Source organism: Labrus mixtus, chromosome 13 (genome assembly GCF_963584025.1).
Source record: "Labrus mixtus chromosome 13, fLabMix1.1, whole genome shotgun sequence".
NCBI lineage: Eukaryota > Metazoa > Chordata > Actinopteri > Labriformes > Labridae > Labrus > Labrus mixtus.
In genome coordinates this window covers 6,729,044-6,743,965 of record NC_083624.1, presented here as the reverse complement: position 1 = coordinate 6,743,965, position 14,922 = coordinate 6,729,044, and the positions used below count along the sequence as shown (strand labels likewise).

At 38.3% G+C, this 14,922-nt stretch overlaps 2 protein-coding genes across 2 annotated transcripts in view; one reads left to right on the top strand and one right to left on the bottom strand.

The window, feature by feature from the left end:
- Positions 1-14,922, top strand: part of piga (phosphatidylinositol glycan anchor biosynthesis, class A) — a 171,051-nt gene that overhangs the window by 40,074 nt on the left and 116,055 nt on the right. The gene's annotated exons all lie outside the window — the stretch shown is intronic.
- Positions 9,139-14,922, bottom strand: part of appb (amyloid beta (A4) precursor protein b) — a 91,547-nt gene continuing 85,763 nt past the window's right edge. Inside the window, exon 16 of the mRNA XM_061053412.1 lies at positions 9,139-9,331. Within this exon, the coding sequence (XP_060909395.1) occupies positions 9,147-9,331 (185 nt within the window). The 3' untranslated portion in view covers positions 9,139-9,146. The remainder of the gene's footprint in view (positions 9,332-14,922) is intronic.

The window sequence follows — 14,922 nt, the reverse complement described above, 5'->3', positions numbered from 1 at the left end:
ATGTGTATCCTGCATGGTTTATGTATTTTCTCCTGTGGCTGCTCACCTGTCTGCTTAATTACTGTCATGATATTTCTATTTTTGTAGCTTTTAGCGATGTTTGAATTTGGGTTTTTTTAGGGAGCCTTTTATAAAATCCAGGCCTGGGACAACATATGAAAATGAGCCTTTTGTCTAACTCTGGCATATTTACCGAAATGTTTATTAATATGCAATTTCCCTGTAAAATAAAACAATGCCAAAAAATGCCAAAAAAACTATTATGACGGAAATTTGAAAGAGGTTAATAATCACACCTCAGATCAACCTGCAAGACAAGCAAGAAAAGCAAACAACTTTTAGAATCGTTGTCTTCTTAATGGAGAACAATTGATTATTATTGATGCGGACCTGTCTGCTTTACAAACACTACATAGCAGGGCCCAACCGATATGCGATTTTTGGGGCCGATAACGATATTGATATTATGAAGAGAAAAAATCAGATACTGATAAATCGGCCGTTGTGGAGATGGATATCGATTCACACACACATTTATTGTGTTTACCTCTCAAAGGCAGTTATCAAACACTTGTGGAAAAGATATATTTACAGTATCAGCAAGACAAGATGGTCACTCAACTGGAAAGTAACTGTGCATGTATATCACGGCTTGAGTGATGATGTTTGTTGTTATCCATATAGAACACTGCTGGTGAAAGAGAACTGCTGGTGTGATACAATGAAACTCAAATGAAATGTAACTGGTGAATAAATCTAGTAATATCGTCGAATATCTGCGATAAATTAGCTGATGCCGATAGTCACTTGGTATGCTGATATCGGCCGACGTTAACGGCTGGTCGATTAATCGGTCGGGAATAAAAATCTAATGTTTGCTGTAATCTACAAACATTTTGGTAATCATTTTTTGTGATCCTCATATGAGCTTTGACAGTTTTGAAAATGTAACACACACAACTACAAATGAGTCAGACAAAACAAACAGGGGCGAGCGAACACAGGGTTCTGGAACAGATTGTGTTTTGCTAAGTTAACAACTGCAGGCTGTAACGTTACTAACGTTAAAGGGACACTTCACCCGTTGAAACATGAATCTGTATTTACATTGGGTGATATATGTAGTAGAAATGTGAAATAAATTTTGAAGTTGGTGCCTTCCAAGCAATATGGCGGACGTTAAGTTTCTGTCATGATTTGGTTTCTTATTTTCAGAGTTTAGGTTTTCTTGTTGTTTTTAGTTCTCATTCTTGTCCGATGGTGTTGTTTCCCTTGTGTGTTTTCTAGGTTAGTGTTTCATGTGTTATTTTTGTACTTCATATCCTAGTGTTTCTTTATGTTCTAGTGTGTTTGTTTCATTCTTGAGTTCTGTGTGTCTTTAGTGTTTCATGTATTTTATTTTTGTAGTTGTCCTCAGTGTTTCTTGTGTCCATTCCTTCCTCTGTGTGTTTCCCTCCATTGTGATTGCCCTGATTGTCTTCACCTGTGTCGTTAGTCTCACCTGTGTCTGATTACCCCTTGTCTATTTAGTTTCTTCCCTTCTGGGTCAGTTCATTGTATGTTGCTGGAATGTCAGTTTTGCTCGTGCGCTGCTGTGGCTCCCTGTTTTTGAGCCCTGTGTTTTTTGTTGAATCTTGGAAGTAAGTTTTTGTTTGCCTTTTTGTTTATTAAAGACTTTTAGTTCATTCTGCACTTGGGTCCACCTCTACTCGTTTTCCGACAATCGTTACAGTTTTGATTCTGGGAGTGAGTTCCCACCCACTGATCTGTGATTGGTCTGATTGATGAAGCGGTCTCTGTGTAAAAGTCAGGGAAAATATGGAATATTTGAAAAAAAACTTAATTGTCTTATATGTCCAGTCTCAATGGCACAAAGTAAACACTGTATTCGTTTCACTTTTCAAATCTTCAGTCAAAGCCCATTCATTGTGATCAGGGTTAGTCTCTGAGAGTTAAGAAGGACAGAGAAGGCATTTAAGAACAGTTGTACGACTCATTAGCAGAAAACTGAACTTCACTTGTGAGGTCAGCAGAGTGCCCTTAATTGAGCTCCTGCTGAGTCTCAGCCCAGAATGACTCACACTGACGTCAAATCTAAGGCACATATGCACCCAAAAGTCTGTACTAGCATAATTGCAGAGTGATGGTAGTCCGCAACATTTTTAAACTCTTAATTGTCAACGGGCACAAAAGTCTCTGCCCAGACTCGGCTGCAACATTCATCACAAGATTTAGAAACACTGCAGAGGTGAGTCGGAGGGCTAGAGAAGGAAGTGTGAGGTAACCCATTAACTGGTTGGAGCTGTCAGAGGGGCTGTGACGGCGCCGACAGAGCGTTTGTGGTGCATTTACGTCAGGCGACAGCTGTGGTTCATCCCTCCCCCCCTTGCAATACTATGAGAGAGTCAGCCAGATAGGCTTCAGGACTGGGAAAGAAAAACACCGCAAGGAGCCGTATGTTTGTTTTTGTGGACAAGCTGTTAGGACTCAGCAGCCGTACACACCACACAGACAAACAAATGAGATTAAACTGGTATCCCATGGCATTCCCACTGAGATGGGAGAGGAAAGATTCATACACATACGTACAAAAAGGCTTCCATAATCCATGGCCTGACATCTGCTAAAATCCTCTTTAGCATTAAGCACACACGGCTGAGCGATTATAACAGGTGTCATGTCATGTTTAAGACAGGATTATACTGGCTTTAGCAGGCATGTGTCCAAAACATAAGTGTACGCACGGGTGTGAAATTACCAAGCTGCAGACTCATAAATGACATTTATTGTTTTATTTTTGGGGGAGTCTGTAAAGTAACGTCTACTGTTTAGCATTTTCACTTCCAAACCCGTAAATCTGTGGATCTTTTTGAAGAAAAATACAAACCATCTGTCCACAAGATACGTCACGTTTCTTTGTCTGTGTGTGTGTGTGTGTGTTGTTTGTTGACCAACTAGGTCAAACTCTTTGAATGCAACGTGACCCATGGCATGTCAGAAAGTTGTTCAAAGTTCGACGTGTTACATTGACCTTCAATGACACACTTTTGATCTCACAATCAACCAAATAAACTAATAAATAGATTGATAAGCCTCATGGCCTCTCATAGTGGAACTTAAGGTTGAGTAAACTGAAAAAACACCTTCTGGACTCTGCAGTCATTGGCAGATCTGACTCAGACAAGAGCAACAAATTGGATGTTTGCTTTGGAATGACACATATTCAGAACATATGTGGAAATAACCACATAAATGCTGTGTATGGGATTGACTCAGATAATCTACAGTGACCATTGTTTAAGGTGTTACGCCGCTACACAACCCCACAGCTAAATGCTATCCTAGCCACTGTAACCCTTTCCATGGAGTCTCTATATATTCTGTTCCACCCTCTAATGCAGAGTGTCAAAAATGTAGTTAGAATTTTTCTAAAGAGAGCCCTCATGGTTAACGAATGTTCACATTCACATCTCCCATCTGGGGGTCAGCCCTATGGTCCCACAGCCCTATGGTCCCACAGCCCAATGGTCCCACAGCCGTATGGTCCCACAGCTCTATGTTCCCACAGCCCTATGTTCCCACAGCCCAATGATCCCACAGCCCAATGTTCCCACAGCTCTATGGTCCCACAGCCGTATGGTCCCACAGGCCTATGTTCCCACAGCCCTATGTTCCCACAGCCCTATGTTCCCACAGCCCTATGGTCCCACAGCCCTATGGTCCCACAGCCCAATGGTCACACACAGCCCAATGTTCCCACAGCCCAATGGTCACACACAGCCCTATGTTCCCACAGCCGTATGGTCCCACAGCCCTATGTTCCCACAGCCCTATGTTCCCACAGCCGTATGGTCCCACAGCCCAATGGTCCCACAGCCCTATGTTCCCACAGCCCTATGGTCCCACAGCCCAAGTGTTGAATGCAATGCTAAATATTGACTGGGAAGTGTCAGCTAGTGCTTTGGAATTACTCAACCTAAGCCCCCCTCCCCCAGTGACTCTAAATACCAACTGGCAAAAACAGATCCACTAAAACTCACCTGCAGGTGTCAATATTTGGCCTGCAGACCATGCTAATGGTAAACAGAGGAGTAGCTGCTGTGGGACTTTTCATAATTGCAGAATCAATTCAGTTACGTTCATGCTAGAGTGCAGCCACATCCAAAACAAAAAACGTAGTAAGCAAACGTCTATCTGGGTTTCCACTGGCTATAAGTATTGGTCTGTATGTAATGTATTTGGGATTTATTTCTACCGGCATTATTGGTCCAATTATGACATACAAGACAAGAACCGAGACATCCTAAGAAATTAGAAATTGTGGCAAATATTTCACTGAGGGGCACAATAACAGCCAGCAATTTAACCCAAGAAGATAATTGTGCAAACATGATGAATTATATACCTAACTTTATGAAACACAATAGGGAGGTGTCCACTTGATAACCCCCATGATGTGTTGTCTTTTGTTTAAACTAAAATCTTACAATGCTACGTGCTCATACAAAGAATTGGAAAAATCTTAGCTCAGTGATCCCAGGATGAGTTTGCAGAGTGCTCTAATCGTGTGAAGGTTCCCCCGATAGGAAAACTGAGAATTTCAAGAAAGTGCTTCAAGCCTCTACGCAGGCCAAGTGAAGGTGTTTTCATAGACTGTTCTCCCAGCGCTGTAGAGCAGCCCTCCCGCCTGGCAGCCCTGCAGGGTTCTGCCCCCGCAAAGCTTCCACAGAGCTGGCCAATCAGAAGAAAGTGGGCACGTGGGGAGGGGGCCTTAAAGAGACAGTAGCTGAAAAAAAAACAATTTCAAGAAAAGGCTGACTACATGTTTCACAGTGTGACAAAATTAAAGGTGAAAATGTGTATAAAACAGTGTCTTATCCTGTTTCCTATTAAAAAATGAATTACCCGCTGAGCATGTAAGCTCTTAGTCCCATTTCTTTAAATTCCCTCATATTTTTCTCTATACATCCTGCAGTATGAAAGTGCTGTAATTGCTTAAGTTGTTTTTATAAATGTTTTTAAAAAGGTCTTTATTTTCCATTGTCGCATAATGAAATCCAATTTTACCAAGAGTGGCTCACATTCTGTAAATCCTGTTCGGATTGGGACTCTTTGCAATGTGTATGCAATGGAAAAAAGAAAGAAATTTGATTTGGTTTCTTATTTTCAGAGTTTAGGTTTTCTTGCTGTTTTTAGTTCTCATTCTTCCCTGATGGTGTTGTTTCCCTTGTGTGTTTTCTAGGTTAGTGTTTCATGTGTTATTTTGTAACTTCATATCCTTGTGTTTCTCTATGTTCTAGTGTGTTTTGTTTCATTCTTGAGTTCTGTGTGTCTTTACTGTTTCATGATTTAGTTTTGTAGTTGTCCTCAGTGTTTCTTGTATTCCTGCCTCTGTGTGTTTCCCAGTGTGATTGCCCTGATTGTCTTCACCTGTGTCTTGTTAGTCTCACCTGTGTTTGATTACCCTATGTCTATTCAGTCTCTGTGTTTCTTCCCCTCTGGGTCAGTTCATTGTCGTTTGTCCAGATGTTAGGTGTCAGTTTTCTAGTGCTTCCTTGCGGCTCCTTGTTTTTGCCTGTTGGATTTTGTTAAGTAAGTTTTGTTTGCCTTTTTGTTTGATTATTAAATACTTTTAGTTTATTTTGCACTTGGGTCCACCTCTCCTGGTTTTACACACCGAACCATGACAGAAATGTTTCAGTAACGATTCAAGAAAAGTAAAAAATCATTCAATCCCCATTCACACACACCGCCTTCCTCGCTGCTCTTTTATTGCAGCCTCCCCATGCCGTCTCATATTTCTCCATTGAAAACTCTCTCCTACACTCTTTGTCTGTTATCTTTTGTGTCGTACCCATAGAGCACCTTCTATCACTTTGCTTTATCTTCTATTCATTTCAGTCGCCTTGTCTAGCTTGTACTATTACCTTTCTGGGTACCCCATATCCCCCTTCACCCTGTCACTCTCAGCCCTGGATAATAGGCTGATCCTCGGTATGACGCACATTGGACGGTCTCCTGAGGGGCTTTTTGCACACACATGCATTCATAAAGTCTCTGTGTAGGCCGGTATGCAGATACGGGCCGTGGTCAGGTATTTACATTTTCAGATAAGTGACACCACAGGATTATTGTATCAGCGGCTCTGCTGATAGTGCAGCACACTGTACATTCTTCAGCAGAAAGGCTTTTGTAGCTGTGATGAATGGTGAGCACAAAAACTAATTGTTGAAAAGCCTCCAGGTAACAGGGGTACTGAATGCTCTTACATAATAAAAAACATCTTATGTTTCTCTGTGTCTTCGGTGTACATGACCTATTTATCTTTCATTTTAAAAACAGAAAATGTATAATTATTTATAACTATAAACAGTTCTTTAATGTAATAGTTTTAGGAGCCAGATTGATTATTAAAACTCTTAGAACAAGAGTTTTTTGAGTGAAGTTATAATTATACAAACAAACTTGGAAAAATAGTTGCAAAGCTGACATCACTGTTGTCAAGTAAGTCCAACATAAATACTTCTGTTATTTTGGGATTTTGAATGAGAAAGAATTAGAAAGGCAAACTGAAACCAGGAGAAAGTGAAGCATGTTAAGATGTTACTGATTATTGTAAGAAAAACTAATCATTTAGTTGTTTGACAGGTCTGCTGAAACTCTCAGCTCTTTCAAATCCAGGTTGAAGACTCACCTGTTTACAGCCTTTCATTAAACAGCTTTAATAAGATTTTAAACTCGAACTCTGCACTGTAACTTTTAACTCGTTTTATATTTTTACTTCAATTAATTTCATTTGAATTATTTTTATTTGAACATATTTTCAGATTTAATCATTTCAGTGATTTTTTTAATGTTCTATTTTAATGTTTCTTTTCTTTCCTCTGTCATGATGCTTTTTGATGTCTTGTGTGAAGCACTTTGAATTGCCTTGTTGTTGAAATGTGCTACATAAATAAACTTGCCTTGTACTGAAAAGGGTTCTCCAATGGGCTCTGGACTATTTCTGCTTTCACTTGCTTCCTTTAATGAACACCATAAACCCTTGACCCCCCTTAGGCAACACATGTACAGGAAAGTTGCAAGCATGGCTGGCTTGTCGTTTAGCTATTGGCTTGTATTTTGCATCCCCATATCACTTTGAACACAATGTCTTCCATATCAATACCTATGCAAAAAGCTTTCGGAGAGCTACATGTCTGCTTGAGATAACACCAGATCAGACTGAAGGTTGTTAAAGTTTCTGGACAGCGTTGTTGTAAACTTACAGTTGGGAAATTGAAAAGTGAAGCGTTTTATGCATATAGAGCATAAACTGTATAAAACATGGACAGAGCCTCAGTGATGTCATCTATTGATTTCTGAAGCACACTTTTGAAGCTCATCCACGGCAGTTGCCTTATTGGAAATACTGTCTCCAGCCATCTTTTTGTCGACCCAGAAGCAGGCGAAGAGCTGGAGCTGAGGCAGGCCTCAAACTTTCTGACAAACCACTACAACCAGCGTTCCCACCCGGTCAGTCAGATCAGCCCTGCTCCTTATTATTCACTAGTTCTTTAAATCGAAATGTATGAGTTATATATATATATAAAAAAATCCTCACTCCCTACAGTGTGTGCAGATAAGGAAATTAGCTATTCAAACCAATATGTTCTTTTTGAACAAGGATCTAAAAATGTTTATTTCTGCTGTAAAAATTGGCTTTAGGGACTCCCGAGGCTTTTGCAGCCAACCTCAAGAGGACACTCTATGAACTACAGTATATTGCACTTCCCCATTGGCCTAATTTTTCAACACCGGAGGTTGCCACTTGATACATACACAAAAATAACATTAATGTAAATTTGTTGTATAATTTAACTTCCAGATGACTGCTGTTAAACAAACTAAATTGCAAAGCTTCACAATTTAAAAGCAAGAGCTTTTTATAGGCAATGATTTGTTTGTGCATTAGCAGTACGTATACTTAAAGGCTTTATATGTGATTTTTTGATCCAGCAGATGTCGCCCTTGAGCACCAGCATGAAACCAAAACAACAGGCGCTGCATTGTTGTGTTAGCATGCTAATGCTAGCGATCTTTATTATGCTCGTATCTTCACACTGCATGTAAATTTACCTGAAATGAGCGTGATCTAGAAACACAGTTAAGCAGTGAGTACAGTATGTTATTCTTCTTTTCTCTAGTCCCTCAATTAAACAACTTTTATACACGAGGGGAGGAGTCAGCCGGCCGTCCCGACGATGTAAACAAACTGAAGATAGGACTCTGAAAACTCTGAAAACATCACAGACAGTGGGACTCGAGTTATTTTCAGAGGATATACTTGATTTATACATTTAAGTGTGAAAAATCACATATAAAGCCTTTAAACATATGAACACAGTGAGTCCTCTGAGGAAAGCAGATGAAACAACTAAACAAGAAGCCAGTCAGCTTAGCTTAGCACAACGATTGGAAACTGTGGGAGATAGCTAGCCTGGCTCAACCTCTGCCTGCAGGCTCATCTGAATCTTACATAATAAACCTTTAATTGTATTTAATTAAATCATGTTTATTCAAGCCTTGTGGCAAAACTGAACTAGTGCTGCTGAAAAGCATCTGCTCTAACAGTCGATTACCATCATTTAATGTTTATCCGATAAATCACAGCTTTTCATGAAATACATCCCATCCACTATGAGTCTAGCCTCCATGATAAATTAGATCATTTTACAGTCTAATACTTGATTAAAAATCTCAAACCAATGACAAACTGTTAATGATGAACATCACTTGTACAGTATTCAAACAACGAACCCTTTCAAGCACCGAGGACAAATCTGTGTGAAAGAGAGTCTGTAAGGCCCTCTTCACTGAAAGTGTTTGTTTGAGGAGGCGCTGCTGCTGGACCTCCTGGATGATAGCCTGACGCACTTAGCTCACGAGGACAGCCCAGGCTCACCAAAGTCAACAAGCATAGACAGACCAGTGTTAATTACCAAGAAGAACGGTTCATGTCCTCCACAAGACAGAATAACAACAAATGATCAGACAAATTATCTGTTTAGAAAGTAGCCGGCAAAAACAAAGAGCAAAACAAAGGAATAAATGAAGGTCAGTCAGTGCAACATCAAGTTTAATAAGCAAAGAGTCCCTCTGCACCTTTAAGAAAAAGCTAAAGACCCAGCTCTTTCATGAATACCTACTAACTTAATGATGATGGTCTCCATATTATTGATGATGATGATGGTTGTCACGATGGTTTTTGTTTGATAACGATGACTTATAAGATGGTTTCTATACTGATTAGAGCTCTCAAGAACTGCCCTCAATGTTGTGCTTTGCCTCTGGTCACTTCCTGTCAGCACCTGTGTGTCCAATCAGACTCAAAGCTGATCGTTTGCTCTTACTGACATTGTTCCCTTTTTTCTAGATCCTTGCTTGTGTTGTTCTTACTCTCTGATGTACGTCGCTTTGGATAAAAGCGTCTGCTAAGTGAATTGTAGAATTGTAGAAAAGAAGCACATAAGAAGTGTATCTATTTAATAGAAGCTTCTTAAGGAAGAACTATCCCTTAAAAAATGTTAACTACGAACTGAGAGCGTCAAATGTCACAAACATTACACTCTCAAACCAGAAAGTTCTGCATCATTACCTCATAGCAGCCCTGAAATGAACTGCTCATACTAAGAGCTTTTGTTTGCTAATGTGTAGTGAATAAGCTGAGGATTGTTAATGCTGTATTAGAGATTGGACACAGATTCAGAGGGAAGCTTTCTGAAATCCAAGTGGAGGGAGCAGAAGGGGACTGACCTGAGAAAAATTAGAGAACAGCAAGATCCAGTGTCTCAGCTAGCTGTACTCATGCATTAATAGCAGGTGTTGAATTACTATGATTGGAATGTGTTTTTAAACCTGGTTCAGATATCCTCATGAGACCCAGCGATGCATTTTTTGTCCTCTGTGGGGGACATGAATTCTCCAAAGGATATTTCTCAATCCTTTTAAAAGCGCTCATAATGAAACCTGTTGTGAAATATAGGTGACATCAGAATCTGGGTTTATTGCCAAGTACATTTACACATACAAGGAATTTGACTCGGTGTGTTGGTGCTAAACAATTAACAAGGAAATAAAGCAGAACTAGCAACAACTTAAATAATACAGTATAAGAAGATATTACAATATATAAAATAGAATATAAAAATGTAAAATATAAAATATAAAAAAAATCAATAAAAAAAATCATGAATTTACAAAGATGCTATTATTTCGAGCGAGTGAGTGGGTGAGGGAGTGGTGACGTTTAGTCCCTGCATTCAGTCCTCCTGAAATTCTCCAGAAATGTTCAGGAGCTCCTTTAGTGGAAACAGATTTAAAGTCTAATTTCTCTGTGAGTGCTAACAGATGTTTAGCACATTTAACATCCTTTCATCTGCTTATTCTCACTTTACAAATACAGTTAAAGGTTTGGATGTTATGTGTTTAACAGGTAGTTAGTCATAAATCAAAGTAACATACAAATGCACTTGCTTATGCTAGTATGCTAACAGACTTAAGTATATGTCTGTTAGCATCTGGAGCATGTTAGCATGCTGAAATTAATATTTAGTTTATATGAGACTACTTCTAGGTAGTTCAGCTGCTAGCATAGCTTTTGACACTTCTTTTTCTTTTTTCTTTTATTTTAAACATCTCCCTGTTTTACTGAGTCATAGCTAAAGAAACTAAATGAATTACAGCCGGTCTTTAATATTAATGTGTTATTATTAACGTTGCACTTGTATCACTTGGAGATTACTTAACGCAGAAAAGAGCCAGGCTGATTTTGAAGACAAAGTGGGGTTGAGCAGGTTAGAGCACACAGTATCACACTTTGATCCATATTCTGCAACACAAAGGTCACTGTAGACACTGCCTGGAGGTTTCCAACAGGACAGTTTAAATGAAATGTTTGTATAGTTACTTAAAACATAAGCCGTGTATTGGATTGTACAGCTGAACAGACCAATTTGAATGCAGATATAGAATATGCTTTGTTAATGAAGGGCTACATATATCAATAGTTTGTACATTCTAAGAGGGGTTATTGTTTGTATGCTGGGATTAATCTGGTTTTGTAGACGCAAATCACACCATTAAAATATTTTCTGATGTTATCCTGACCTTGAAATCAAGTCTTAATAAGTAATCTCTTTAAAAGAGCAGCCAGGGAATAAATTTAATTCGATCTGGTAGAGACATAATTCTTGAAACTTAATGAACAGAAGTGATTGTCTGATCTCCACTTAGTAGGGACAACATCTGTCGTTGTCTTTGAGCCTTATACATTCCTTCTAGTATTTATATTTTACGAGTTTGAATACCAGGAAAAAGAGAGGACATAAATACCACAGCATGCTTGTTTATGCTAACAGCATGTCCACTGGTGAAGGTGTGATTCAGTACATCCTGTCAGACAGAGTGAACCACAGGATGTCATTAGTCATACTTTCTGTTACTCCACACGGTAATAGTGTGATTTAGGAGACTGTAATACCTGCTACAAGACGCCGTCACTTCCTCTGCGTTGACCTTTGTGCAGCAACATGTAGGCCGAATAAAAGGGCAGAATGGGTACATGAAAAAAGACAGAAGACAGTTGTGACTTTTTCTTTGTTGCAAACCGAACGTGCAGCGAAACGTGCCCGATAAGTCACTTGCTTTGAGTAAACAGCATTACTCCTGAAGACAAAACAGCCACTGTTTGTATTTCATAATTCTGCACATGACTGATAAGAATTAGACTGTTTTCTTTTCATCATGCAAAATAACTTTTGAGCATCGGTGTTTACTGTCACAACAAGAGGTCAGCAGTTGAAAAATGCGTACAAAGAAAGGGATGTCCTGTGCTCGCTGGCTGCTGTCTTTGTATAAGTGACGGTATCAGAAGCAGCAGCTATACAGAAGAGTGTGTCTGTGTGAAACAGGAAGTGATGGAGGGCAGTTCTTAGGAATAGTAAAAGCAATACTTAGGAACTCTTTTCCAGGAATACGTAGATTTGCCTGAGGGAAACGTTAACAAGGTGGGGTTTGAGTGTGGTTTGGCTCACGTTCAACATCTTTCTCAACTCTGACAAAGTCTTTGGAAATGACACAAACTGTCCTCGTTAGAGCCAACAGCTTAATATAAAAATATAATTTGCCCATTAGTATAATTTTGTATTTATACGTTTATAATTAATAGAGTTTTTTGCTTTTGAATTTTAGAATTAATTTACATTTTTTTATATTTATCACATATTGAAACATTGTGTGTTTATAGGTCTGTGTGGTTATAAGTGCTGCTGCAAAGTGTTCCTGCTGTTCCTAATTTCCGTAAATTACCATGTGGGTACAGGTGAATAAATACTCAGACGAGCAGGACGAGGTTTTAGTTTTTGGTCAAATCCAAAAGATTTAAATTAAAAATTTGTCTTTTGGAAAGTAACCTACAAGTCAGAAACCTGCAAGAAGTGGCGAGAGGATTTTTGTTTGAGTTAAGTTGCCACTACAGTCCTCATATAGGACGGTTAATTAACACAAAAGATCTGATTATGAGTCCTCTACCCACCAAACATCTTTAAATTGAAATAATATTGTTGTCTTTCAGTCAAGAAGACCAAACATTTATCACTACAGTGAAATCATTCAAGAAGTGTCATTAAGCGAGGAATTTTCCACTTTGTAGTTCAGATTTTATCTTCTTATTCATCCCTCTAATGGTTTCTACAAAATCAAAGATGGCCTAAATTAATGTTTTATTTGTGTAAAATCCTAATTTTGGATCCTTAATGATAGGCTATGATATCATGCTGTAAACTGATGCTGTTGAAGTAGTAGGTAATGGAAAACATGGTACTTGGAATCAGACGATGATATAACTGAATTAAGAGAGAGAGAATTTTCAAATTTTGTATTAAAATATTTGACATATTTCTCCTTTGTGGTTATAATTATAACTGTTACTATATACTATGGTTGTTTATTACTTTGATGCTATTTCTTCTTTTCATTTGATGCTTTGGCAATATTGTTAATGTCACATTTATGCCAATAAAGCTCAGAGAAGCTAAAGCACCTGATGACATTTATATAGTCTCACTTTGAATCTAAAAGTCACTTTTTCTTAAAATAAATAAATAAATTAAATGCAACAAAAAAAAACCCGAGTCTGGATCAGATAAGTTAGTCCATGCTTTGTCACTTATTTATCTTGAAAAGAAGTCACTCATCATGCTCATAAAGTGACTCAGTTTACATAAGTCTGCTTGCCCACACTCAGGAAATACAACAAAGGCAAAACATGCGAGTAGGGCTGATATTCAAATGGCACACGGGACATTTGGTTATAAAAACAGTTGCATGAGAGGCAGAGTGGGTCGTGTGGTTTTGTTGTAAGTGTGCATCAAAATATTGCATGACCTTTCAGCTGGGACTTTTTGCATGCAGTTTGCATTCTTTTAACATTTCAGACCGTGGGAGGGTAAGATCTGTCTGCCTTTCCGAGGCTGCGGTTTGGTATTTACTCTCACCCGCAAGAAGATTTTTTATTCTATGCACGCTTTGAAATGTAACAGTATGGCCTCTCTCTGAAACATGTTGCAGAAGTCATGTTTTGTGTCTTTTCATGGTCTCTGTAAAAACAGCTTGCAGGCCAGATATTTCCAGCATTTATTTGTATTTCTGTATTTGTATTTATACAGAAAATAAAATAGATAAAATAAAACCAAATAAGTAAGATAAATTAGTCTTAGATTAGCAATGTGGCAGCTCCACAGAGAAACCCTTAATAAGGCTTCAGACTGCATTCTGGGAGAAGAGAACCCCTCGAGGGAACTGTTCTGCATTTCTGAAAATTAGCATCAACAAGCCCTTGTTTGGATTTATCAGCTACAAATTAAGTTTTTTTTTTATATTGTCAAAGTACATAAAATCTTTATCCTGTAACCTGCAGCACAACTTTTCTTTCTTCACTCACATAACCACTTTGGGTCACTATAGAAACAGCACTATGGGAACGTTGTTTTCCTGTGTTTACTTGGTGGTCATTGTCTGCACTAACCCTGTTTCTTTGTTATATCATAAAGCTTTTTTTTCTCTGTCCCACAGGCTTTGTGCAGAATGGTTTAACCTGTAATGTTAGACGAGCTATAGGCAATTCCAGAAAACACGTCACAAATAAAAGATGCCAATATGATAAAGGTGATAAAGATGTAAGGCCAGATATAATAGGTGGTTACTAATAACCTGTTCATAAAGTGTTAGAAGGAAAAACTATCTAAATGTGCTTTATATTTAAGGTGTTATTAGTAAGATTTGAACAAAAAAGGATTGAAAGAGGTTATGAAAGAAGTACAGAAGGGTGCTTCAGATCATCTGGACCATGTTATCTCACGTTTATAAAACTTAAAACTGCTAATGCACCATGAACATTAAAACTGCAGTCTTGAGTAACACATCTTGTAATGTATGTACTTTTTATAATTGCAGACCAATTACTTTCAATGATTGCTATATAACTTAATTATCCATTTGAAACACACCTCAAACAGTGGATAAAAGAAAACCAAGTCTGTGACCACCTTTAACCTTTAACCTCTATTATTGTCTTGTGTCACTTGTGCCTTTGTATTTTATTTGTAATTTGTCTTTCTCTGTTACCTGCCTAGGGACAACCGATGGAAACTAGCACTTCTGATATAATCTGGCACAGCAGCTGTAATTGTTACAGCTGTTCATTAATATGCACTGTCCCTAACAAATAAATAAATTACAAAGTTATGTCACTTTTTAAAATCTTCACTTTTCAGAAAGTCAGAGAAAAAAATCCCAACTCCTGCTTTTATTTTTGCTTTAATGTTTATTCTGTTCCCAGGCCTATATAACGTTTTTTTAGAATCAGGCACTAAAATGCAATAA